The sequence below is a fragment of the Patagioenas fasciata genome, chromosome 24 (assembly GCF_037038585.1).
Source record: "Patagioenas fasciata isolate bPatFas1 chromosome 24, bPatFas1.hap1, whole genome shotgun sequence".
Taxonomy (NCBI): Eukaryota; Metazoa; Chordata; class Aves; order Columbiformes; family Columbidae; genus Patagioenas; species Patagioenas fasciata.
In genome coordinates, this window is record NC_092543.1 from 6,217,760 (window position 1) to 6,232,021 (window position 14,262).

A 14,262-nucleotide genomic window follows, 5' to 3' on the forward strand; every position below is an offset into this window, starting at 1 on the left:
CTCTGTAAGGTGCTTTTCCTGGTGCAATCCAGACTGGTACTTCTCGGAGCAGCACGGAATGACACAGTGGCACGCTGTGATTGCCTTACCAGGAAAATCGTGATGGATTCCTTCTATCACCTTCACACAGCGTTCCTAGGGTTTAGCATTACGTGATCAACATCAAACTGCTTTTGTATCACCTGTTGGATATTGTATAGTGATTAACACAGAAAAATGTCAAAACTGATAGTAGTTTTGAAGAAAAACTTCGCTCTTTCAAAGTCAAAGCAATGCAGCACTGACAGACGACCTTACCTGTGCTGGAGGCTTGTTCCTGAAGTGTTTCAAAACTCCACGGCATAGCAGGCAGTGTAGAAATGCAGCGCTTTTTGTTGTTCTTGAGGCTTTTAGAATGCTTTGTCCATTCATATTTGCCTTCAAAAATCAGTGGTATCGGCTACCCCAAGTGTGTCAAAATGACAGTCTAGAAAATTCAGCCTTTGCAGCAGACATTCATTTCTTGTTTGCCATTTGTAGCTTGGTGCCTCTCAGAGAAAACAGCCTCAATATAATAAAGGGGCTGCTAAGAACACGAGCGGCAAGGGCTGCTTTAGCTCACTAGATATTTAAAAATGAAATGCACATATTCTTTATTTTGTAATAATACACTGTAATTGCTTTACAGAGTCCAGCATATCAGTTGCATGTAAATACTACAGATGACCTCGCCAAACTGGAGCTCACAAAACTAGTGCATTATCCCAAAGCAGAGACTAAACCCTCTAAGTCCTTAAAAAAATACATTAAAGAACGTACCACACACACACATATTGCACTTTTCTCCATATGAAATTTTTACCCCATATACATCACACCAAAGTCTCTTCAAAGGAGTCTGTAATACAAGATAATAAAGCTAATAATTACGCTAACAGTAGTGTACATAGTTCTCTAATGTTAGACAGAACAGACTGGAACAAAAAAGCCACTTCAAAGTAGTATGAAGTGGTGCCCAATGGATACTCTGCCATATTAGAAGCCTTTTATTCTAATTGGCTTAAAGGAAATCACATGAAATGATAAAAATGCTTTTGGTTGAGGGGAAGAGTCAGTCTAAACTACATTAAAAACACTGTAGCTTCCCCCGTACTAGCACTGCAAAGCTCAAACGAGCTCAGACTAGTTGGCACATCCTGATAAATGAATTGCAGAACTAAAGACCAGAATTGTTCTTATCTTTGAGTCTTGAAATGTACAGTGTCATGGGGTGGATGGGGAAGGAAGTGGTTATGGCTGTGGCAGTGCCCCAGCTCCTGGAGCACATCCATGTTGTGTGTTCTGTTGGCAGTTTGCACCACATGGTTCCTCGAGTGCGTGGTCAGACATTGAAATTCCAGAAAGCGTTTATTATGTAGGGAAGAAGGAATGGAAGGATAGGACTCGTTGTTGCCTCTTATTTCCCGCCCCCCAGTAGCGAAATGCCTGGTCTGCTACGGTTGGTATTCATCAAGCTCTCCCTTTGTTAGTCACGTAAGTTATCATAGGGGTTCCTGTGTTTTATAGTTATTTACTGTGTCAGACCAGTTTCCTTTTGAAGGGAAATGACACAATGAAAACCTTTTAAGGTAGAGCTTTCTAGCCCTCTGTACCTTGTGTCACATAAGTAGTGTATGGATCCCTGTTCTTTAAATTCTCCCTCGCTGATACCTCGAGAATCCCTGTGATATGAGAGGCAGAAGCTGAGCACTTAAGGATTGAGTCCATCTGCACACCTGGATGAGTCTCGGGCTACGCAGCAGCAGGAGTTGTCCCTCTCATTGTACTGCGTAGGAAGCAAGGTGCCTTCTGTCTATTGTGAAACCCTTCCCTCCTTCACACAGACCACAATGCAGCGACTGAATCCCTACTAGTCCACAATTAAATATGCTCTTATTGCTGTAAGTGCTGGCTGATTATCCACCTTTCTAGTGAAGGAAAAGATAGCAGCTTCGACAACTCCTTTTCTAGCTTGGTAGGACCTGTGATTTGACAAATACAGAAGACCCAACATACCAGAAGTACTTTGTTTGTTTCTTCCTTCTGCTACCCATTCAACCAATTCAAATTCTTCACTGACCACATGTCCTGATACCCAAACTTTGAGTTTGGTGACTGCACCTTCATTATTTGTGATATCACCAAACATTCCAGCAAACAGTGGTGTTTTCTACATACGTGAGCAGCACAGTTTCTCTGCCATTCTTTGTGCTTGAATGGATCTGCGTTTGTGCTTAATGTTTGCTCAGAAAACGGCCGAACCGTCCAGCTGTGAGCCCCGTTTGTCTGTCATCCCGTGGTGTCCTTAACAGCTAAAGACAAAACCGAAACCAGAGATCTAAACATTCTAAACAACCCTCTTCTGCCTCGCCTTTCATACTGAAAGTTCTGGGGACACAACTGCTTGTTGAGTTTAGCGTTTCTTGAAACGGCTGACACATCAACAGTTCGTGATGCTAAATATTGCTGTAATACTTTCAACGTTATATATACACGAGCAATCAAAACACTAAGAAAGTTAAACATGTTCCACATGGTGGAACGTGTGCTCTGAAGGGACTTTGGCTATAGCGAGGATATAAATGGGGTATTGTCTACTTTCTTCAGAAAAAAGCATATAGGCTGATAAAGAACTGAAAAAGGCACAGCACTATCACTTCACAGGGTTTTTTTTTTTAAGCTCGTTGTCTTTATCCTTAAGTTCTAAAACCCTAAATAATTGTCCGAATATACAAAGCTCAATAAACCACCAGCAACACGTACTGCAAATTCAAAACACAGTTTGTTTGCTTGTTTTTAAGATGCAACAGAAGGACAGATGGATCCTTTCCAGTGATCAGAACTTCTCCAAGACAGAGCCCTCCACAGGGCTGCCTGCGAAAAGGGTTCATTTCAAATCCTACCTACGCAGGTTTTTCCTTTTTGAAATGCCATTGGCTGCAGCTCTTGATTTTCAAGGTATTTCTTACCTTCTGTCTCCCTCTTAGCTCTCCCGTTAGTGCTCTGATGCCCACCCAGAGGTCTCCACAAACCACTGTGGGGTCCTGTGTCAGTTCCAGGTATCTTTTGACAAAGTTAAGGTGTCAGCAGAGATTCAGACGCTTCCCTTAGTGGACAATTCAGAGTTCCTTAGCAGGCTTGGGAGATCCTGTTTGCTTGCCAGCAGGAGGAAGGGGAGGCTGCCTGAGATGCCTGGTGATCTTGGAGACTTACCATGGAGTAGTTCCAGATCAGTAGCTTAACCAGCAATTTGATGCCAAAGTGCAACTTTCCTTTACTTCCACCTCACCCTACTGTTTCAAGAGTTGCCATCAGCGCAGACCCAAATCTACCCTGAATTACAATGGAAACTATTGCTTTTATTGCCAAGAAGTACAATGCACTCATTCTCATTTCTCCAAGTGAATGTTAGATGAATGCTGACAAACTCCCCCATTTTTTAGAAGGGGCTGTTTCCTTCCTCTAGAATGTACTTGTTCTTTGGGGGATGAAGCAGCACTGTTCTCCAGCCCCTGCCCCCAGCAAGAGGAGCTAGAGGCCAAACACTTCTTGCCACCTCTTGCTTTCTTTCCCAGTCAGGTGGATTTTTATTTCCCCTGTTAATTAAAGGGTTAAAAAAATTACCATGAGCTTTGGGGTAGGAACAAAACCCAAAAATTCACATGCTTCTCCATTTGTCCTGTCTTCCACTCTCACATTAGTCACCCCATGGTATTAATTCACCAGGACGTAGCCACTGTGCTGGGGATCTACAGTCTCCATCATTTCGCAATCGAAGAGTCCGGGCAGCTCCGAGAGGGTTAACGCGTCATAGTTTGACTGGGACTCGTGGGACACGGAGCTGCTCTGGCTGTCGGGCGATGCTACGCTGCTCTGTTGTGCTGGGTCCATGGAATACTGGCACTGGTCGGGGTAGTCTGGCTCAGAAGAGCTGACAACAGGCAATTCACAAGTCTGATATGAATATTGTAAAGACTGCGGTGGCTGCTGCACCTGAACTGGTGGTGACAACCGTGATGAGCTGGTGATTTGGGAGGGTGGCAGTGGATCCAGCTGTACCTTCTGGTATTGACTGAGGAAGGGGTCATATTGCATTTGTTCTGAGGAAGGCTCCATCACAGGGCTCAGAGGTTGCTGCAGGCTGAACTGGGCTGATTGCTGCTGCTGCTGCTGCTGCTGTTGTTGTTGCTGCTGCTCCTCCTGGCATGGAAGTGGCAGCTGACTTGACCTTGGGTATGAGGTCTCAGCTATTTGCATCTGGTTAAAATAGGTCTGCAGCTGGGACTGCTTCTGGAGGAAGAGTCGCTTCTGATGCAGCCTGAATCAAGGACATCAACTGCTATTATTTTTGCCTTTCAAAGTGTTAAGCCACTAAGTATGAGTCCTGCATGCTACTCACTCAAACAGTTCCAGAAGGGAGTGAAGTACAGAACTGGAAAATTCTCAGCCAATCTTGTTTATTACATTTCACAGCAGACCAGAATCTTGTTCTTTCAGCAAATGTGCAGGGTCTAAGTTTGTAGATTCCCTTTTGCTAATGGTTTCAATTGCACAGTGAATTTTTCCCATGCAATTAAGTTAACCCCCTGCATTGTTTAATTTTATTTCATAAGGATAAGACACATTGTATTTGTATTTTAAGCCTGCTCTTCATTGCTCTGTGGAACTTGGGAGCTGAAGATGTGAGTACCTGCAGTTGACCTGCACCCTGGTAGTGTCAGCTGGTAAAGAGCTCGTAGCACAGGTTTGTGAACATGTGGCAGGACTGTTGTCCGTCTTCTAAAAGAAGGACAGCACCCTTACAACTTCTAAGGTGAAACGTTCCTTTTTCAGCCAATTTCTAAATGGACAGAGATTGTTCCAGTTCCTTATTACTCTTGTGAGTAAGAATAAATATCTGCGTATCTTGGAAGCTTCTTACCTGTGTTCCTGTAACTGCTGTTCCAGGCTCCGGGGTGATTCTTTGCAGTAGAGCTGGCAAGTATTCTGAGCTTTTGATAGTAGAGTGGGTTTCTGCAAGAAAAGCAGTGCTGTTTTAAACTGCATTTGTTTTAATGTATTAGTGCAGAAAGCAAGTGAACGATTGTCTAGCCTTATAACAGTGTAACTGCCCGTTTTCAGGAGCTGTTAACACAGCCACTATCTAAAATCACAGCCATTACTGCTTACTGGCTTCTCACCCTTACATGCAGAGTATGTTTGCGTAGAATCATCATAGAATGTCCTGAGTTGGAAGCAGGAAATCAGCAGTAATACAGTAGGCTTTCTGCATAATTAGGGTCAGTGTCTTGACAACAGAAAAACACAGCATCATTTCAAATTCAGCTGTTGTCTAATTTAGCCTTTGACTGATTCTCCCGAGTAATGGGATCTAAAAGGTCAGTCTGCTGTGTAGTAACAGCAGCTGGTTTAATTGAGTGGAGGGGAGGTATAGTACCTGGAGCCTGTGTTGTAAGTACTGTGTTTCTAAGCTCTGCCGTCTGGGTAATAATGGGGGATGTGCACCATTAGGGAAAGCAGATGCAGCTTCCTGCTGCTGCTGAGATGGTTCCTCCTGCAGAGAGAAGAGGAACAAGCTTCATCCCCAGAAAAGGCTTTTCTGCCTCAACCCTTTCTTTCAGGACTTCCCCTGGCAGATGTTTCAGAGCTGCCATATGGACTGGCCTCTGGTGGATTTGTGTGTCGCTTTTGCTGCATGATCTGCAGCCGAAACTACAAAGCTTTGAACTATCCGCACTGCAAGATGGCAAGGGCTCGCATCTGTAACTAAAATGGTATTATATATAATGTATTTGCTGATTTGCCCTCTGAAACAGCAAATGTACAGGGTTAGAAAACGGTCCAAACTCTGAACGTGCTTTCATACAGCTCTCATTTCACAGCTTCAAAATGGAAGGTGAAAAGCTTTCAGTAGTGGTGGAGAGGACACGCACGGGGGAGCCATCGCTAGCAAGCTGGAGAGGGGTGACTTGGGAGGGGAATTAATTGTCCTGAGAATACCATGAGCGCTGCGGCACGTTTCCATTAGGTGAGAGGTCCTTGTGAAAACGTTACAACTCTGTGGTTGTTAGAACTCAAATCTTCAGCAATCAGAGAGTTAGAGCTTTAACACTAGCAGGCTTCCTCTTGAACATTAGGTGCTTACAGGCCTAGGTACTTCTCACCCGTTTTATTCCTTATTATTCCTGTTTGCTGTGACCTGTTCCACTTGGAACAACTAACCAGGGAGCTGGTAGAAACTATTTAGCATTTCACTATGCAAATCAGGCTAACCATTATCACTCGGCTCTTGCACCTCTTAACAATTATACCAGGATAACTCCAACAGGGTAATATGTTATTGCTTTTAACCTTTCAGATTAATATCAATAATAAAATGTTGGTTTCTGAGAGCGAACAAGGCCAGGTCACAGACACCACGAGGATGGTGAAGGCTAGCCTGCAAATGGCCATTCTCCATTCTACAGAAGACAGAAAGGAGAAGAGGGAACTTTATCACTAAATCAGCTCTTCTCAGATCCCCAGAACACCTTATTCTCTCCTTATCTGTCCCAAAGCCTTGACAGCTGAAAGATGGAGTTTGATTTCTGATTGAAGTACCTGCGGAGAGCTATTAATGAGGTCCTGCAACTGGGTGGGAGTTGAGGTCAGGGGAGGTTCTTCTTCTGATCCCATCTGTTCATACAGCAACTGGACTTTGTTGAGTTCCAAGATTCCTTTGGTTCGTGCCAGATTCTGGAGGTGCTGTCTGAATGCTACAATTCCTGGAGAAGAGTGAGCAAAACCCTTGTCAGAAGATCAGCTAATTCGTTATCTGGCTAGCACAGCAAATGGGAGGGAAGCTGAGTACCAACCGAGTCGCAAGGTGGCTTGCTGCTTCTGTGCATGGAGTCCACTCACTACCCTGCCTAGGTATAACGTGTCATGAGAGCAGTTCTCGTTACCTTGCGTGAGGGAGGTGTCAGAAGCTCTGCGCCCCTCTCGGAAGCTGACGGGAGAGCGGTTGTGGGTCTCTCGCTTTTGGAAGGCGAGCGCTTGCATGGCTGGATTGGCAGGTCTCAGACCTATGAAAGGTGGTGTCATTCTGGGTGCCTGTTGGTTAGTTAGCACCATTTCTTTCAACGACGGGGTGTCTTCCAGGAATTTCATATCTCTCTGAATGGATCCCACGTCATACTCTGAATCAATACTGCCCAGAGATGAGTTTTCATCCAATGAGTAGACCTTCCCTGTGACAAAAACCAAAAGCCAGAATAAAAGGAAAGTGCTGCAGTAATTTAGCAAAGCAAAGGAAGTGCCACAGGCTCAAGCTATTCCTGCCAACAGTCACTGTCTTCGAGGAAACGAAACCAAAAAATCAAGTTTAATGAAGTAATTGTAATTTAACATTTGCAGTAGCAGAATGGGGATTTGCTACTGATCATATTGCTCTGGTTTTGGAATCCCTGAGAATCCAGAGGTTTCTGTTTCCCCACTGTCCTCCTCTGCCAGCACATCTGTATAGGATGACTGGCTTGGGGACAATTAGTTATGTGAAAAAGAATGAGCCAACTTGCCAGACTTTACCACTGTATATTTGCTGCTTTGGCTTTATAGTGTCTGTACAGCAGGTTTGGGGCTTTTTCCCCCTTGGCCTTTATAGCAAATGTAAGTAAAAAACCCAAGAAACTCTGTCTTGTGCTTGTCACTCTTAAAACCTAGTGGTTTTCATCCTGGCCTTATTAGCCGGGTGCTGAGAGCAGGAAATGAGCTTTGAGATGCCCATGCAAACCTCTCTACCTGTGCTTGGCACCATCACCACCTGATTGGTAACTTCTGCCAGCGTGTGGCGTCGCTTCCCGCAGCGCGCTGCTTGCAGGGCTGCGAATGCCTGTGCAGGGTCATCCTCTGCCTCTCCTTCTGCCTCTATTCCTTCATCAATAGAAGTTTCCATCACGTTGGTAGGCAGTGATTGGCATCCTTTCCTAACTGCCATGGGAGGTACAGGATCTAGCAGGCAGCCGTTTACCTAAATGGCACACGGAGAAGATGGACAGCTTTCAATTATGTGCACGGAGCATCACCTTGAAGTGCAAGAAATCTCTGTCATGTAGACCAAAGGCAGCCTGGATACTGAAAATGCTTTTTGCTTTCTAGCTGTAAGAGACCACGCAAGGAGTTACTTAAAACAGTGATGAGAACCAGGGAGGCGCTCTTAGTGTTGGTAACGAACCAGTCAGTGAGCAATAAAAGCTTCCAAATGGCAAGCATGAAATCAAACCCCTGGCTGGCAAGAGGCAAAATACAATATGCTGAAATTAAAGTTATAATTTGATGTGATATGAGACAGAACAACAAAATTTCATGAGAATAATAATAATACGCTTCATAAATGTAATTCTTTTAAGCTTCTTCCCCTTCCTCACAAAAGCTCTAACTGCTAACTCCCATGTATTTCGCTTATTCTTTGCTACCCTGCGGAGCATTGTCACAGAGCTCACAGCTGCATGGCAAAAGGGATCAGGCTAGCTCCCTAAGGAGAATTAAGCTATAACTGTGTATTTGTAAGGCTGTGGAGCCGTCACACCCTATTAGTTGAATTCATTTAAGTCTGTTAACTGTGGAGGTGTGGAAAGCCTACACAGAGTCTTCCAGTCTGATTACAGGAAACAAAACCCATCAGATGGAGCTGCAGTTTTACGTGGACTCCAGTGAAGATTTTACAGGCATTCGTCATCCCAGAAATGGCCTGAGAACTGCTACAACCTATTTGAGATGCTCCGGTTGTAATAATTTTTGACAGTCAGAAGGTCCTGCTGGCTATTTACCATTCAACAGAGAACTAACAGAAATGGAGCTCTTTGGGCTGGCTTATTATGAAGTTGGCAGAGAGACGGAATTTTAAGCACACGGTATTGTAATCACTTTAGCTGGCAATGGAAGCTTACGGTTAGTTGAGGTTCCATTAGACCTTCCTGTTCTGTTTGTCTGAATTTTTGGATGAGTAGCTGAGTAGGTTACTCCAGATACTCCGCAGTGAACCCTTTGCGTTGGGAGCTGGATATGAGGAGTCTTCAGGGCTCTTAAAAATATATTTGAGAAGAACAAGAAAAAAACCCTACTTCTGTGGGTTGATCTTTCTTTTACAAATGGCACTGTGGTGAGATTGGAATGTAAGCAAGGAACACAAGAGGCAGATTAGTGATCAAATAAGACAGATGTGTTGAAAGCTAAATGCAAGACAGAAGTAGAAAAAGAATCTGGATTACCTAGAACTCTTGATGCTCAGAGAATACTTAAATTTAGGGAAACGGGCATAATGTGTTGTGCCAGCTAGTACAAGAAACGTACAAATCAAGTGGTTAGCTACTAAAGGTCTTTGTGTTTGACTTGCTGTTTATCCTGAGAGGTTACCCAGGAATGAGAACTTGCTGGAGACCAGAGTTTTGGGGGCAGCGTATGCTTAAGAGTTAATGCTTGGGAGCAGGTTGAGAACATTGGGTCTTTGAGGAAAAGGCTACTGGAGGCAGAGAGAAGCAGCAGGGCTCTCCAGCTCAGCAGGTGTTGAGACCCAGGAGGCGCACTGAGGTCAATGAAGTGACATTAGTTTGGATTAGCAAATGCTCTGGCCATGAACTCCACAGCACTTTGCGCTAAGATGATGAACACTACCCTGTCAGAAGGAACTCATCTTTAATCATGGAAGAGCTGCAGCTACTACCACTAGCTGTGCTTTTACTAGGCAGTAATTTAAAAGGCAACAATCTTTTTCAGCCTTAACGACTTCTGACAAAAGAAGAGGGTGATGTGAAGCTGTACCTTTGGTGTCTCGATTCTTTCTTCCTCCATAAATGCTGGCTCGCCCCGGCAGCTGGGTGGAGGGAATGAAAAGGCTTCTGCTCCCGAAGTGGGGGGAAGACCTGGAGACTGCAACAGCCTTGCATTTGGTGAATGCACGTTAACTGAGGGAACCACAGCCTGTGCCTGGAAGAGATTTTAAGAACTCCAAAACCAGAACAATTTTAGGTGGGAAACTATGTACAAAGTCACAAATTAAAAATAAATAATACCTAGCTTGTCTCCAAAACAGGAGAAGTTTCTTTCCTCTTTCTTGACAAATTACATTCTTAGTCTTTAGACTTCAAAAAAATCACCACCCACCCCAAAACACACAAACCCCAAACATCACTAAGGTAGCTATTTATTGAGGTTGAGTGCTCACTAGCAGTAAAAACACTGTTTGGGACACTTAGGTGCCCTTCAACTTCTGACATGCTGGAATTCCTTGTGATATGCAGTACAAACCCCCTTAATATTACCATGAGGCATTGGGGTAGTCTCATGACAATGACATTTGAATCAGGTGGTTAAGACAGCAGAATGAATTGGCAACTTAACCTGATAGGCCGATCCTAATATTTTCTCTTGGGTACCTCTTCCATGCTTCATTTCATGGGAGACAGAAAGTGTATGTAGAGAACAGCAGGGGAGAAAGTAATTCTATTTCCAACAGGTCCCTTCAGAGTGACGATGTTTATAACACTAAATAGAGCCTGCGTGCTTTTAGCCCCCATGCTAGCACAGCTCTCCATAAATTCAACAGCTTGTCAGTCACATTAAAGATACTCCAGGTGTTGCACAGTCTCCAGAAATGGTGTTTCTCTAACATTTTAGCCCATAAAAAGTCTTTCTAAAACGATGCTGCAAGTCTACATACTACAGAAATCAGCAACCAGCAATGGTTTCTAAGTGACTCTACGTAAAACCACCCTTTTGAAAGAGAAGAATGTCTTGCACAGCCTGAAGCGCGCGTCTGCCAGGAATGAAACCTTACCTTGGCTACCGTCTGCTCAGCGATGGTGCTGGGCCGCCGCTGACGAGCATCGAGTCTCTGTTCCACAGGGAAGCTACTCCGATGTGACTTGAGTCTTTCCACTAACAAGTAATAGATGGCAGCAAAGTGGTTATAGCTCTTGTTCTGCAGAGACTGAAAAAGAGAAGCACAGAAGTGGGGGTGCAGCCAGCTATGTGTTATCTTCTACCTACCATGAGAGCAGGAAGAAGAAAGACCTGCCATCTAGGAGAAACAAAACCCAAACCAAACCAAACCCCAAAGAAACAAAAAACGAGCCACCAACCAACCAACCAATCAAGCAAACAACACAAAGATATCTAAGAGGCAGTGGAGTAGGCAAACTTTGTTCTGAATTAAGAGTTTCAAACTGGACTGCCAGGCAGAGAAAAGCATCAACCTTAGTTTAATGTCAGGCTACAACAGTGCTTGTAGCATGCAGGTGCTACACTGAACCCCTCAAAGAGTTGAACCTGCAGAAGGGACCACTTGGTCTGACTGTTGAAATAAAGAACACTGCAAGCAACTCAAGTAATAAGTTCTTAGTTACAACAACAGAACAGGAGACCTTCCGCCCCGGGACAAATATCAGTTGGAGTCTTTTTTACCTCAATAGTTTTCTGCTGGTCTATTCCAAGGCTGTGCATTAGCCGTAAGACCTGCTCATTATACTCTCCAATGGAAGGTTCATTCTCCTCTCCTGGTGGATAAAGAATAGGTCTCTGCGCAGGAACTTCGATAAGCATCCACTTGTGCTCCTTAATCTGAGCAATAGTGAGCCGTTTGGATGGGTCTAGGACCAACATTCTTCTAATCAGATGTTCACATTCTGTTGGGAAAAACAAACAAACAAAAACCAACCTCCTGAGTAGTACTGGTGTGTACTCACCCCAGAGCTACCAATGCGGAGCAGGGCAAGTCAATATAAGTTGCTTTAAGGGAGCTTATCAACCTCCCATGCATTTCTAGCTGACCTGATGTGACTATAGTACAGTTGTTATGAGTAAGACCATTCAGGTAGTTGCGACAAATAGTTCAGATGGATTTCTGGCTATTTATTCCTGCTTCTCTCTCTTGTTTTCGTGGTTTTGCTAAGGGGCACACCCTTCCCCGCATCACCATGTAATCAGGAAGGGGACCAGAAAACTACGTGTGAAACAGCTGCTCTACACAGCACTCACAGCAATGACTGCAACTCACACAAGGGTACCTGGATCTAGCTGGCATACCTACAGCAGCAAAGTCACAGACACAATACGGTTCAGCGCCGGCTGCAAAACATGCCCGGGAAGCTGAGGGGTTGCTGTGGTGCCATAAGAGCACTGCTAAAAGCAACCAAGTGCAAAATAGCTATGCCCTCGTGGCTATTTTCAGAGGTGGTGTGCAGGTGTACAGAAGGAAAAGGGGCCCAGATGTGCCTCTCCCCTTGCATCCCCGTATTTCTGCGAACAGTAGGATGAGATCTTTCCTTCAGCTTCCGTTTCGACCCTATCCCTGCCCATAGGCACAGCCACACTGCAATCTCCACGCATCGCGCGGGGAGAACTGGTTTGGTTTGCCTAGCAGCAGCATAAGTGCAGAGGCATACAGCTCACCGGGCCCTATTTGTGTCTCCTTGCAAAACAAATAGTCTATCGTACCATAATCTAGTGTGCGGGTGCACCGCCTTTTGCTGTATTGCAGAGATTATTCTAGAATTTACTCAAAGTTTAGCACACCAACAGCATAAGAGGACACACTATTACCTTCTGACATAAAATAAGGGATCCTGAACCTTCCTTCAAGAACTCGTTGCCGCAGTATGGGGAGCGTTGGTCCATCAAAAGGTAATGCTCCACAGACCAAAACATAGAGAACTACACCCATGCTCTGTAAGAAAGAGAACATCCATTTCATTTCTCAAGCTCCAAGCACAGTCTCTGAGGTTGGCGAGCCAAAGCCTGTCACAGCAAAACTTAACATTATGGTCTTACGTTCTGCAGAAACAGGAGATTTATACAAAAAGGAGTTAGATTTCTGAAGAACCCTAAACATGAAGAACACTCAGCTAACCCAAAAGGGCTAGGCTTGCAGTACCTTGTACTGAGAAGCACGCAAGCTGCAGTGTAATGTGTTAGAGACTCTGGTTGCTAGCAGGAGGCTCCATGGAGATGATGTTCTGGTCATGGCTCTTAGTGCCATGATCTAGTAAATGGGCTGAAGTTGGACCAAGGGTTGGACTTGATGATCTCTGAGGTCTTTTCCAACCCAGCCAATTCTGCGATTGAATGATGCCTGAAAAGCGAGCCCCAGCTTCAGGTGAGAATTAGAGACACTTTTAATTAATCTCAACGTTGTTCAAACAAAACCAAACCTCAAATAGCAGCTACTCCAAACTTGTACATTTACCAATTTGCAAAAGTCTGGGTAAGAGGCACACGGGTAACTTCACCAACAGTTACTGCTGTATGCAGTGCTGAACATGAGGGATTATTTAACACGAGCAAAAGTTTATGCATTCAGTCTGGAGAGACTTCCTCTAGTGGGCTAACATAAACCTACAGCATACATTTAATAGACACCTGGATAGATAGCATTGAATAGAATTGAAGTTAAGAGGCATTTTAGGACAGCCAAGAAATAAGGCTGAAGAGGAACAGCTTGTCTGCAGCTTAAGAAGAATGAAAGATGCAATGATACCCAGATATCCAGCTGGGGTCCCTCATATTGCTGTCCTTCAAAGACTTCTGGGGCTGCATATGGGGGGCTTCCACACCACGTCGTCAGAGGCTCACCACTCTTATAGAAGTTCCCAAATCCAAAATCTGTTGAGACATTAAAGAGAAAGTCACTGCCAACTCCAGCTGCATGACGAAGAATGCTCGTATGCACGGACTAGGTCTGAAAGCTCACTTCATCCATGAAAGGCTCTGTCACAAACGCTTTTAGCAAATACTTATTGGGATGTTGAATGTCCTATACTGCTGGTTTCACGACAACTATGTAATTATTAAAACACTGCAAAACTTCACAACCTGTAGGAGTTTTGAGGTAAACTTGCACCAGTTTGCTAAATCACAGTTTATAAACAGCTCTCTCTAAAATTCAACAAACTGACAATCATACAATCATATGAGCTTATTTACTTGCCAAGAGATATCTGAGACTCAGTACCGGATCGGAGATTTCCTGAGGTTTTTTAGGTGCTCTCTAGCCTTGAATACACAACCAATTTTGACAACAACTTTGAGATGGGAGGAGGGAACCCTGCCAAAAGCAACAAGCATGGGAAAACACAACGCCTTTTGCTAGGAAGGAAACTCTGCTACTGGGATTGTCTATGGCCTTTTCAGTCTACAACCAAAATTTAGGCTGCCCAGGGGGGTTGTGGAGTCTCCTTCTCTGCAGACATTCAAACCCGCCTGGACCCCTTC

General features: G+C 44.4%; 1 protein-coding gene across 3 annotated transcripts in view; it reads right to left on the reverse strand.

Moving 5' to 3' along the window:
- Nucleotides 1-607: 607 nt before the first annotated feature.
- Nucleotides 608-14,262, reverse strand: part of SIK2 (salt inducible kinase 2) — a 31,620-nt gene continuing 17,965 nt past the window's right edge. For 2 of the 3 annotated variants that reach the window (XM_065855640.2, XM_071798902.1), the window contains exons 5-15: nucleotides 13,529-13,653; nucleotides 12,595-12,718; nucleotides 11,458-11,678; nucleotides 10,832-10,984; nucleotides 9,817-9,981; nucleotides 7,798-8,026; nucleotides 6,963-7,247; nucleotides 6,619-6,782; nucleotides 5,456-5,572; nucleotides 4,940-5,031; nucleotides 608-4,336 (exon numbers count right to left, since the gene is read on the reverse strand). In XM_065855640.2, coding sequence (XP_065711712.1) covers nucleotides 3,733-4,336; nucleotides 4,940-5,031; nucleotides 5,456-5,572; nucleotides 6,619-6,782; nucleotides 6,963-7,247; nucleotides 7,798-8,026; nucleotides 9,817-9,981; nucleotides 10,832-10,984; nucleotides 11,458-11,678; nucleotides 12,595-12,718; nucleotides 13,529-13,653 — 2,279 coding nt within the window. In that variant the 3' untranslated portion in view covers nucleotides 608-3,732. The remainder of the gene's footprint in view (nucleotides 4,337-4,939; nucleotides 5,032-5,455; nucleotides 5,573-6,618; nucleotides 6,783-6,962; nucleotides 7,248-7,797; nucleotides 8,027-9,816; nucleotides 9,982-10,831; nucleotides 10,985-11,457; nucleotides 11,679-12,594; nucleotides 12,719-13,528; nucleotides 13,654-14,262) is intronic. The other variant, XM_065855641.2, reaches the window with a different exon arrangement.